This window comes from Rhincodon typus, chromosome 29, assembly GCF_021869965.1.
Source record: "Rhincodon typus isolate 14 chromosome 29, sRhiTyp1.1, whole genome shotgun sequence".
NCBI classification, from domain to species: Eukaryota; Metazoa; Chordata; class Chondrichthyes; order Orectolobiformes; family Rhincodontidae; genus Rhincodon; species Rhincodon typus.
In genome coordinates this window covers 29,698,218-29,709,363 of record NC_063360.1, presented here as the reverse complement: position 1 = coordinate 29,709,363, position 11,146 = coordinate 29,698,218, and the positions used below count along the sequence as shown (strand labels likewise).

The following is an 11,146-nucleotide window of genomic DNA, read 5'->3' as shown; positions in this document are numbered from 1 at the left end:
CAGTTCTGAGGAAGGGTCACCGGATCTGAAACGTTAACTCTGTTTTCTCCTTCACAGATGCTGCCAGACCTGCTGAGCTTTTCCAGCAACTTCTGTTTTTGTTCCATAGATGTGCTCGTGAGTCTGTAGTCATTCTATTATTCTTCCCAGCCCAACCCTGTCCCAATTACTTACTCACCATTTCTTCTCATCTCCTCCTTGTTCTCTGCTTGGATCCAGTTATCACCCTGTCCAATCTCAGGATTGATATTGTAGTTGGTGTTGACACAGTTTGGTTAACGTAACAGATAAATCTTGGGAGCACACTAGCAGAAAATGCAGCCAAATCAAAAGATTAAATTTTTCTTTCAGGGTTATGCCTGGCGTCTGCTGAAACCTGGTGGTGTTCTTACATATTGCAACCTCACCTCCTGGGGAGAGCTGCTGAAGGAAAAGTATAGCGACATTGAAAAGATGTTCCAGGTAGGAATAAAACACACCTTGTTGAAGCTGCCATGCAACATAGGTGTGATCTGTTTGATTCATTCAGAAGCTGCCAGAACTAGCTGTACATTCTAAACAGCTTGCATTTTATATCTAGTTGGGAGAGGTCCTGTAAGTTTGAGGTAATGTGGTGGCAGAAAAGACATGATTTAATTCACATCTGAGCTGCTGTTCCTCATCTGGGGGTAACAGTAGTTCTCATTGTTTCTCTGCCTGGTTGGCCCTCGCACTGAAACATTTATTTTAGTAAAGGCTTCTGCATGTTGAACTATTATCTTGCTGTGTAATTCAGGATAACATCTTGAATTTTTTTGAATATGTAGTGCTGTGTGATCAGTTTAACGTTTGCCATATTAACGTATACCTTTAACCTTTCCAGGAAACTCAAGTGTCTCATTTGGTGGAGTCTGGCTTCAAGAAGGAGAATATTCAGACCAGTGTGATGGACCTTATTCCTCCCAAAGATTGCCGATACTACTCTTTTCATAAGATGATCACACCTAAGATAACTAAACACTAACTGGCCAACTTTTACTAGCACTGTCATGAAGAATCATTACAAGTCTTAAAGTAATTAAAGGATGCCTTTTATCAGATTCAATGTATGAATGTATCCCAGATTCTTTGTGATACAATGAAAAATGTTGTACACAACTAATGTGGTGATATGTATGCATTACTATTGAACGCAATGTGGCTCAATTATTGGTGACATTTTTGGAAATCCAGACTATATTTGTACAGTACTTGTCACAATTTTATAAAGGGCTTACCCACAAGCTCACCCTCACTAAATGTCTTATTTTCTAAGAGTTTACTTTACCAGATGTTGCTGCAGAAATGCCTGGAATATACTAAAAGAATCCAATGGTGGAGATCTAGTGCACTTGGTGACAACTAAAAAATGGTGTGAGGGAGACACCTGACACATCTTCAGAGCAGTTAGTAATATTGTAAATTATAATCCCACCGTATACTGATAGGTACCGAAAACTGGTGAGCTATGGATTTTAAAAGTGGAAAAATAAGTTTAATACAATTGAGAAAGTTTTGCTATTCTTAATAATATTCTTATAATAAGGAAATGCTTGGTTTGCAGTATCAGTGGAAAATCAAAAAATTATTCAATAGCAGGGTTGACCAAGTTGCTGTAAACACTGTATGCCTCCAGGGAAGCTTGCACATGGTGGAATAAAGATTTGGTCACGAGTCAGATTTGTCTCTTCACTTTGTTTTCCTGTACTTCGATTTTAAACTTAACATTTCATTAAGACCACCCCATTTCTCTACTATTCCTAAAGCCAAGACGAGAAACCGTTTCTTTGCATTCCTGACAAGAGTAACAAAGGAGAAATGGAGTGCTTGTTAATTTTTTTTTTAAAAGACAGAATCTACGTAAAAGAATTCTTATTATGTCAAATGTAATTTATAGAAGTTATGGGAGACCTTTCCAATTTTTACCACTGCCTTACTGCTAGAGTCAGGGAAGTATCTGAAAAATGCAGACATTTGCATCAGAGCCAAAGAAAATGTCTAGTAAAATACTAAATTGCTGAAAAACAATATTGAAAGCAAAAGAAATGCCTAAAGCAATGTTTCAACTTTTTAAATGAAAGTTTATAGGATACATTCATATATAACATAACAACAAAGAATTCATTCCTCCACCAAAGAATCACATTATGGCCCACACACATTATAAATACTGGTTGCAATTATACATCCATTTATTTCCGATACCAAATGCTTAATCTTCTTTCCCTCTTTATTTTCTTCTGCAGTTGCAGAATTCCATACAGAAGTGCTTCAGCTGTAGGTGGGCAGCCTAACATAAAAGGAAAAACTATTATTTATCCAAAATAACTCAAATAATCGTATCAAAGGGAGTAGCCGCTCTTTTGAATGAATTTAACTTCAATGGAGATGTAACACAAGATTCTTAAGTTTCAGATAGATGTTCTCCACCCAGATTCTTCCATTCTCCAAAGTGGTTCAAATTGTGGTCCACAGACCACTTGTCCATGGTCTGGTTCCAAATGCAAGTCACTAATGCACAAATGTCCAGGCCAAATCAATACAAGAGAACAAACCAGAGACATTCCACACGAGTGGTGGTGTACGAGCAGATCAGCTCCTGTGTGCATGGTACAAGTCAAGATAGACACATATTTGTTAATCTTGTACAACTGTGATATTGGATTCTGTGTGGAGCCCATGTGATGCTGAAGCAGTGGTGCCTCCAGAACAAAGGAGAGAAATCACGGGTCACGGAACGTCTCATGTTCCCTCAACAGCTTTGAGCAACTTTGTGATGCACTGGGTTCTACAGGACAGTGCAGCACATACAGGCCATCAAGTCTGTGTTGGCTCCAAGAGAAATCACCTCCCTGACCACCTGTTCTTTCCCAACTTTTCTCCAAGTACTTATACAATTTCCTTTGAAGACTCATTAGAATCTGTATCCATCATCACACCAGGAACAAGTTTATTTCAATCCTTATCACTGTGTAAACGTTTTCTCCGAATTGCCTCTGACTCTTTTGTCAATCAATCCAAGAAGTTAAACCTGGGGCATTTGATTAGTCACTGGAAACAGTTTCTTTTTTCACAACTTAAACCCTTCATAATTTTATACCACTCAAATCAAATCGCCTCAGGCTTCTTGGCTAAGGAGGGCAGCCCCAGTTTCTCTGTAATCCCTCATTTCTGGGGCTGTGATCGTAAATTTCTTCCAAAGCCTCGAGGTAACCTTCACATTCTTCTAGTGCCCAGAATTGGAAACTACAGAGAAACTGATTTATGTAGGTTTAGCAAGAATTCGGAGCATCAGTATGCTATGACTTTATTTAAAGGCCAAAAATTGCAGGTTTTGATATGATACACTTTATAACTTACAGCTTTATCAGACAATTGCACACAACCTGGTTGTTCATTGTATGTGATTAGCTCCATTTCTTTGAACTCGGTCCAGACTCTTATGATTTTCTCGAGGGCTACTTTCTGATTTTCAGTTGCTATATTTTTATTCTCATTTACTAGGTGATGTAGTAACACTGTCTTACATATTTTTATTAATTTGCAACATGTGGACTGTCATAGTAGCAAAATTAGAAGAATTCATCAATAATTATTTAGGTCAGGTGATTTAAAGTTTTCCTGGCACCCAGTTAGTTGAGTATTATTTTGTTAATGGGCTTTAAACTCGTTTGCATCCTTTGCAGGTACCTTCAACTCACCACCATGTCGCCTCATTCCAGTCCCTAGCAACCTCCTCCTTCCCTTGTACTCCCCCGACACTTATTCTCCCCATTCTCATCTCCTCCCACAAAGTGCTGCTGCTTTTCTACACCCAACTTGCAGATTCCACTTTCCTGCGCCCTACTTGCAGTCTTCTCGTTTCAACCTCTCCATCTGCCACTTCCTCCTTCCTGCCCACACACTTGTAACTTTCTCCTTCCTGGTTGTCCTTTCACCCCATTCCTCTGCAGCTTCCTTTCCTCTGACTCCACTCTTTCAGACTTCTTCACCATGCATCCTCCTCCAGCATCTCCCCCATCTTAGACTCACACCTCCCTGCCACCTCCCCCTTGCATCGCATTCCCTCCTCAGTCTCCTTCCGCCCTCTGGCACAACCCTGGCAGTAGGTAGCATACCCCTGGACCTGGCCAGCATTAGTCTCAATGATTTGCTCACTGCAGCCACCTACCTTCCCAGCTTTCCTTCACTACTGAGCCTATCAGCAGCAAATGTAGGATAGGAATAGCCTGTGCTCGGAAGACCATGAGACTGAATTTTGATTGGCCCAGCAGCTCCTCAGGCTCCATGTCTCTCAGGTACGGGTACGATTCGGAACTGTTGCAGAGGGGGTTACCTACCTGAGCCCAGGCAGTCCCACTCCCAAAGACATGGCTCCTGGTGACCAGAACCACATGCAACCCCTCTCTTGGACTCTGGGTGTTTAATCATGATTCTCATGTTTGTTTGAAGTGGGAAACCAAAGTGATTGGGTTATGCTGGTACCAAGCTGTGTGGACAAAATATCTGTGGAACATTGTTTCAGGAATTCACTACTGGCATCTTGTTTATTGTGAGCAGCACTAAAGTTTGTTTGTTTTATTTATCCACAAAAGTGCGGACATTGTTGGCTAAGCCAACATTTATTACCCATCCCTGACTGCCCAGACAGCAGTTAAGAGTCAACCACATTGCCGTGGGTCTGGAGTCACATGCAGGCCAAACCGGGTTAGAATGGCAGATTTTCTTTCTAAAGGATATTAGTGAACCAGATAGGTTTTGTCTAACGATTGGCAACAGTCTTGCGGTCATCATTAGTCTCTCAATCCCAGATTTTTCCTTCATTGAATTCAAATTCTACCATCTGCCATGGCAGGATCTGAACCCAGATCCTCAGATCATGATCTGGCTCTCTAGATTAATACCCTAATGATAATACCACTACGCCATCACCCTGCTATCTTCAGTCAGCCAAAAAATATATGCTCTCCAGCAGAGTTCATAGGATCAGTTGTGGTACCCAAGATTTTCCTCACATGGGTCTATATGTTCCTGTCTAATGACTGCTCCCCAGTCAAAGTCAGCTAACACAATGGGGACTGAGAATCAAATCTCCAAGGCTCTCAGCTTCACCATGCTTACTTTGTCAACCAAGCCAGAGGTGCTCGATTTTAGGGAGTTCACCCACTAAATTCAATTTTAACTAAAGATAATCCTCCCCTATCACCTCCCCTACAGACTTTTTCTCTAGTCACATGCCTTTGACTTTATTCCACCAGTGAGTCAGGCCCTGAATTGGTGGAGGTGGAGTTAAAGTTAAAGATGTACGTTCCTGCTTGCTTTCCTTTCGAGTGTATCTATGCAATGGTTCACATATCTATTCTGATGTAGAGGAACGTTTGACATACTGTATCCAATATTTAACTAAACAAACAATTAGCTTTTAACAAGAGATAATTTATAGAATGTGGGCATTAGTTGCAAGGCAGTATTTATTGTCTAGCCCTAAATGCTGTCAAGGAGGTGCTGGTAAACTTTCTTCTTCAATATTACTGAATGGGTTTGTTATGCTGTTTCGGAGGGGCAGTCAACAGTCAGTCAATCACATGGCTGTGGGTCTGGAGGCACATGTACATTAGACCGAGTTGAGGACAGATTTCATTCATTGAAGGATGTTGGTGAACCAGATGCAACTTGATGACAACATGTTGGCTTGGAGGTCACTATCAATTATAGTACCTTTCATTTAAATTACAGATGTATTTAATTCATTAAATTTACATCCCACAGCTACTATGTTGAATTTGAATTCAGGATCCAAGGCCTTGGAATTACCAGTCCCGTAACAATCACCTATACTACCATACTGGTAGCACTGGTAAATTGGCAATTTTGCTTTGATCACTGCACTCACCTGGGACATAAATATCTACTGGCACAATTCTGTCACAGCCCCTCACCACAGCATAGGAGTAATGGTAATAACCACCACCATTTGCGCAGCTGTAAGAACAATGCCACCGTTAAAACATCAGCCTTCAATGGTCAAACTATTAAATCTGCTATGAAACTCAATAACATGCTCACCTGCCCATGGAGACTACGTAGCGAGGTTCAGGCATCTGATCATAAACCTGCACAATATAATAAAAGTAAAACAGAATTCAACTTTACATTGTATAATAGCTATTCCTTTATACATTTCTGGTGACTCGATAATGACTAACATTCAGCTACAAACCCATTTTGATGGTAATTAACATTGTACTCATGAGAAAGTATCATTTAATTAACTTTCTTTTGCAAATATTTTTATAACATAGTTGAAATGCATCCCTCCTGTTTTCAGGAAGATAGAACACTATGCGCATTTAATTTTTTTAAAACTAAATTTTAAAAATTGCTCGTTAAGATTGCCAATGCTATTTTCAGACATCCTGTGCTTCTCAAACACAAAACATTATTGATTTACAATATAAACAATTTCAGGAGAACAATTTTTCTTAATACTTTCATGGAATATGGATGTTGCTGACTGAGCCAACTTTTATTGTCCATCCCTAATTGCCCTGAGGAGAGCCAAGAGTCGATCGTACTCCTGTGGCCTGGAGTCCCATGGAGACCAGACCAATAAAGATTTCCTTCCCTAATGAGCATTAGCGAACTATTTACAACAGTGTTACCATATGGCTGCCATTAGGCTAGCTTTTCATTCCAGATTTTTATTGAATCCAAATTTTGCCAGCTGCCATAGTGAGATTCAAATCCATGTCCTCGGAATATTTTATTTAGATTTTTGTATATAATTTCACCATCCACCATGCCCACAGAACGTTAGCGGAAGGGCTGGATTACTTGTACATTGACTTTACCATTATGCCACCGCCCTTCATCCTCTCAAGACGACTGAAAGAGAAAAGGCCTGGGCACACAGCAGGTCAATCAGCCAAGCAGCGAAGTCTTTGTTGGGTTACACTCAATAGCAGAACAGTTCTAAAAGAGGAAACTGATCAGTAACGCCAACTATTCTCACCACAGTGGGGACCCTGCTGTTCTCTGTTTTAGCTTCACAGTGCTGTACATCCCAATGACTCTATTTACAGCATTTTAATATTGTGTGTTAGAAAGGAGGAAACCTGCAGAAAGCACGGCCTCAAAACCACTGGGTCACCTTTCGAAGAGCTGGAGCCATTTTGTTTGTGAGAGTACCAGCCACGATCATGACGTCTGACTGCCGAGGACTAGCACGGAAGACGATGCCGAACCTGTCCATGTCATACCTGGGCGCTGCCATGTGCATCATTTCAACAGCACAGCAGGCAAGCCCAAAGGTCATGGGCCACAAAGAACTCTGAAAGCATTGAAGAAAAATCCTTTCAAACAAATGTTTCTCACTTCTAACCAATCATTTTCAAAATGCCTTTATACCACATACGGCAAACAAAATATGGTTAAAAGGAAGTAATTACAACTGCACCATATTAAATAAAGCTGCAAAGCAATATATTAAAACATATTATCGGTCCCAAAATGCATTCTAGTAGATAATAGCCAGATGCAGCTGTAATTTGAAGCCACATCCCCAAACTCAATTAGTGAAACATTTAATATATCTGTTCAATTACTTGCATAATCACATAGACAAGCTGATGCAGCCTCTTTGCAAATGCAGCACTCACCCGTCGGGCCCAATTTATCAGCTCATCTAGTTTTGTGATGACATACTCCCCTTTATTGCTGGGAAGTGAAAATTTCTTGGCAGCTACTTCAGTGCTTGCCTGTTTGGCTTGTGTTGAGCTGCAAAGCAAACAATTCCAGTCCCAATTAGATTTTAAATGAAACCACCAAAAAAGAAAGATAAATGTCAAATTTACAAATTTACTGAGATATTGTTGGCAATTGGGCAGAATCAGTTGATCTGTTTAATTCTTAGAAGGGAAGGGAAAGAATGATTTACAGAGGTAGCCAGGGGCTTGACGGACTGATTGGTCTTTCCCTTTCAAGACAGGTTCAGTCTATATGCTTAAGACAGATGCTGCTCATGTTTCAAGTGAGACCTAGCTACGAAACTTAAAGGAAATGTTTTCTTCTTCCAGTTATGCAACAAGATGTTGCACATTTCCAGTACTTTTCTGCTTTTAATCCCTGCTTTAATTACATATTCAAAAATGTTGATAAGATACAGCTTTGTTAAACGAACATTTTTAATAAAACAAATAAAACATTAATTAAATTTCAACTGCAATCTACTGCCATTTCACTTGGATGTTAGTAATGGAGGATGGTTGTATCATAAGTAAAGGTGCTGTGTGCTGATTTTTGGGGTGGGTTGCAATGTGGGGTGCATTTCTCTCTTGGTAAATAAGTTTGACGGGATGATTTGCATTCCTGAAATTTATTTGCCTTACTGTTGCCACATTTAAAAAAAAAGTCACAACAGTCTTCTCTTTGGTACAATTTTTAGGCTTCCCATCTCCTCCTGTTTCAACTTTTTTTTCATATTTTTGTCTCATTATTACCTTGTTCATTATCAATTGTGTCAATTAGTCACCCTTGCACTCTGCAGAACGCACATTGTAAGATATGCATGCAGAATCTCATCACTGAGGCACACCCGCTTTATCAGACATAAACAGCAAACTGAAATGCTTTGAAAATCTGACTTTGGCTGATATTAGTGCAGGCTTTTTATTTGTCACCATCGGAGAGTGATGAGGTGTGAACAGCTAATTGAAACTGCTTCAAGGCAACATTTTGGCTAATTCCTGAACCAGCCTTTTAAAGGTTTTGAATTGACTTAATTGCACATAATAGTTGGTGATTTTAACATATTATAAACCAACGCCTTTATAATTCTCTCCTATGTGAGGGGAAAGCTATAATCCAGGTTTGTTTGATATTAAACATAAATGTAGCGAGAAACTGCTTTACTGAATGCATACACTCTTACATTATTCCTACACAATTGGTTTAATACTATTTCCATTACAATTTAATCATTCTGACAGAGTCTACACAATATACTTGATAAAAGTCTTAAAAACAATATTCAAGTTTACCTTTCTGCCTTTTCTGTCACTGTGGTTTGATGGAGACATCGCGAATGACTAGCAAGGACTGAACTGGGTCTGAAAAATGAGACAGCAATGAAAGAAATGCACATGGTGTTGCTTTTACTGATATTTCCCATTCAATAATAATAACTTGCAATATTGCAAAATTATATCCAAAGGTATTATTTGTAATGCTGTGGAAACAAAGAAACCAGATTAGTGACAAAGCTCCAATTCTTGGCACTCCGAAATGGAGATGAAAGAAGATTCCTAAAGGAGTACCTGGTTAAAACAATTTCTGGGAATATTCAGCTAGTCAGGCAGCAACTGTGGAGAGGAAAGAAGCAGGGTTATTTTTCAGGTTGATGACCTCTAATCAGAACCTGAAATGTCAACTTTCCTTCTTTCTTCTCCACAGAAATTGTCCCATCTGCTGTGCTCTTACACCTTTTGTTGTTTTTATTTCAGATTTCCAGTCTCCACAGTTTTTTTTGCTTTAATTTTCATGTGGACCTTGATGTCTCCTAAATAGGGATGAAGATCTTTATCATAGGGAAAGCTCCATGTTGCAGTCGCGTAACCACTATTCAAGTAAGGACCTAAAGAATGGGCTTCTATCGTCACATTGGAATAATGCGAAACACTGGACACAATAACAAGCTTGCACAGCAGCAACATGAATTTTTATGATAATTCTCATGTAAAAGAAATCTCCCAAAATCTGTAGCAAATGAGCAACATATGAATCCTATAAGGGCGAAAGGAAGAAACTCATTCATTTATCTAACTGCTGTTTGGAGCTCTTCCTCTGCACAAAATGCCTTGTTTACCCACAAAACAAATGATAGCATTTCAAAAGTAATTAGTTACGATGGATTTTGGAACATCCTGAGCGTAGGAAAGTCTATAAATAAATACAACGAATTTATTTTTGATAATTGCATTCTTGAATGTTAAATTTGTATTGAACTTGAAAGCTACATTCCAGATTTCTGCTCTGGGAGAACTCCCTGACTAAATATAAGGTATAGGTATTGTTGAAATAGCCTGAGGTCTGAAGCAATAGGTCCTATAAGGAGGCCACATTAAAAATGTTCCGTGTCTGGCTGGAAAACTTGAGATGTCTTAAAGTCCTGAAGTGCAATTGTCCAAAGCAAACTAATAAACTTGAAGCCAATGACTCATATTATGCCAATTCATCTTTCTATTGTTTAAAAATCTATGAAACATTCTCATGGACTAAATATGTGCTTCTGATTCCCCATTTGATACTTCATTTTGTTACCTGAAGGAATGATTTTGTCATCATCTTAGGAACAGGGCCAAAAGATGCACTTATACAATGGAGGCTGACAATAACAGATAGTGCATGAATAGAGTATTTCAGCTATTTGAAAATACTTGTTAAACCTTTTAAATGTTGGGCACAAAAGTTAACAAGCAGCTAAAGACTTAAGGTTTTTCATCAACTTTGATCTTTTAAAGTATGAATATTTTCATTCAAATATTCCTATTTTTCGAAATCAAAACAGGAAACGCTGGAATTATTCAACAGGTCTGGCAGCAAAATGGGGACAGAGAAACAGTCAACATTCTGATTTCCTTTTATAAAACTGTCTCAACTTTCACAGCTTTGAGGCAGAATTTTGATTCTTTTTTAAATACTGTAGTAGTTCTAAATACCCTATTCAAGCACTCCGTTCTGAGGAAGGGTCACCGGATCCGCAAAGTTAACTTTAATTTTTTTATTCACAGATGCGGCCAGACCTACTGAATTTTCCAGCAACTTCTGTTGTTACTCCATTCTGAGTATTATTTGACTATTATCATCTTCACCAAATTAACTGTAACCTTGTTCCTCTGACATAGGAAAAGTAATGGATCAAATGAAAGCAACTGACAGCACAATAGTTTTTTGAGACATTTTTAGAATAGTTAATACCAACACCCATTCTATACATTTCTTTATAACTAGGAAAGCAAAATCAAAACTGTTGGAAGGATATCAAGATACGGACCTAGGATATTAACCTTTTTTCCCCCCTTTCATATGTTGACTAACAGAGTATACAGTTCCAGCAGAGATAACAAGGTGT

The 11,146-nt window shown here is 38.9% G+C and overlaps 2 protein-coding genes across 2 annotated transcripts in view; both read right to left on the bottom strand.

The window, feature by feature from the left end:
• Positions 1-2,078: 2,078 nt before the first annotated feature.
• ndufs7 (NADH:ubiquinone oxidoreductase core subunit S7) lies at positions 2,079-9,160 on the bottom strand. The gene is made up of 6 exons (XM_048613932.1): positions 9,057-9,160; positions 7,677-7,794; positions 7,169-7,348; positions 6,085-6,131; positions 5,912-6,000; positions 2,079-2,308 (listed from the first exon to the last, which is right to left on the bottom strand). The coding sequence occupies exons 1-6, from the start codon at positions 9,158-9,160 to the stop codon at positions 2,211-2,213; spliced, it is 636 nt and encodes a 211-aa protein (XP_048469889.1). The 3' UTR covers positions 2,079-2,210.
• Positions 9,161-9,366: 206 nt separating this feature from the next.
• LOC109915730 (guanidinoacetate N-methyltransferase-like) overlaps positions 9,367-11,146 on the bottom strand; it is an 11,634-nt gene continuing 9,854 nt past the window's right edge. Inside the window, exon 5 of the mRNA XM_048613931.1 lies at positions 9,367-9,377. Coding sequence (XP_048469888.1) covers positions 9,367-9,377 — 11 coding nt within the window. The remainder of the gene's footprint in view (positions 9,378-11,146) is intronic.

What these genes read in the sequence shown, in the direction of transcription:
- ndufs7 (XM_048613932.1), bottom strand. Translation starts at nt 9,160, where the DNA reads ATGTGCATTTCTTTCATTGCTGTCTCATTTTTCAGACCCAGTTCAGTC. An exon ending in GTGACAGAAAAGGCAGAAAG is followed by an intron (nt 7,795 to 9,056) that starts GTAAACTTGAAT and finishes TTTGCTTTGCAG; the next exon opens with CTCAACACAAGCCAAACAGG. An exon ending in AGTAGATATTTATGTCCCAG is followed by an intron (nt 2,309 to 5,911) that starts GTGAGTGCAGTG and finishes CTTTTATGTTAG; the next exon opens with GCTGCCCACCTACAGCTGAA.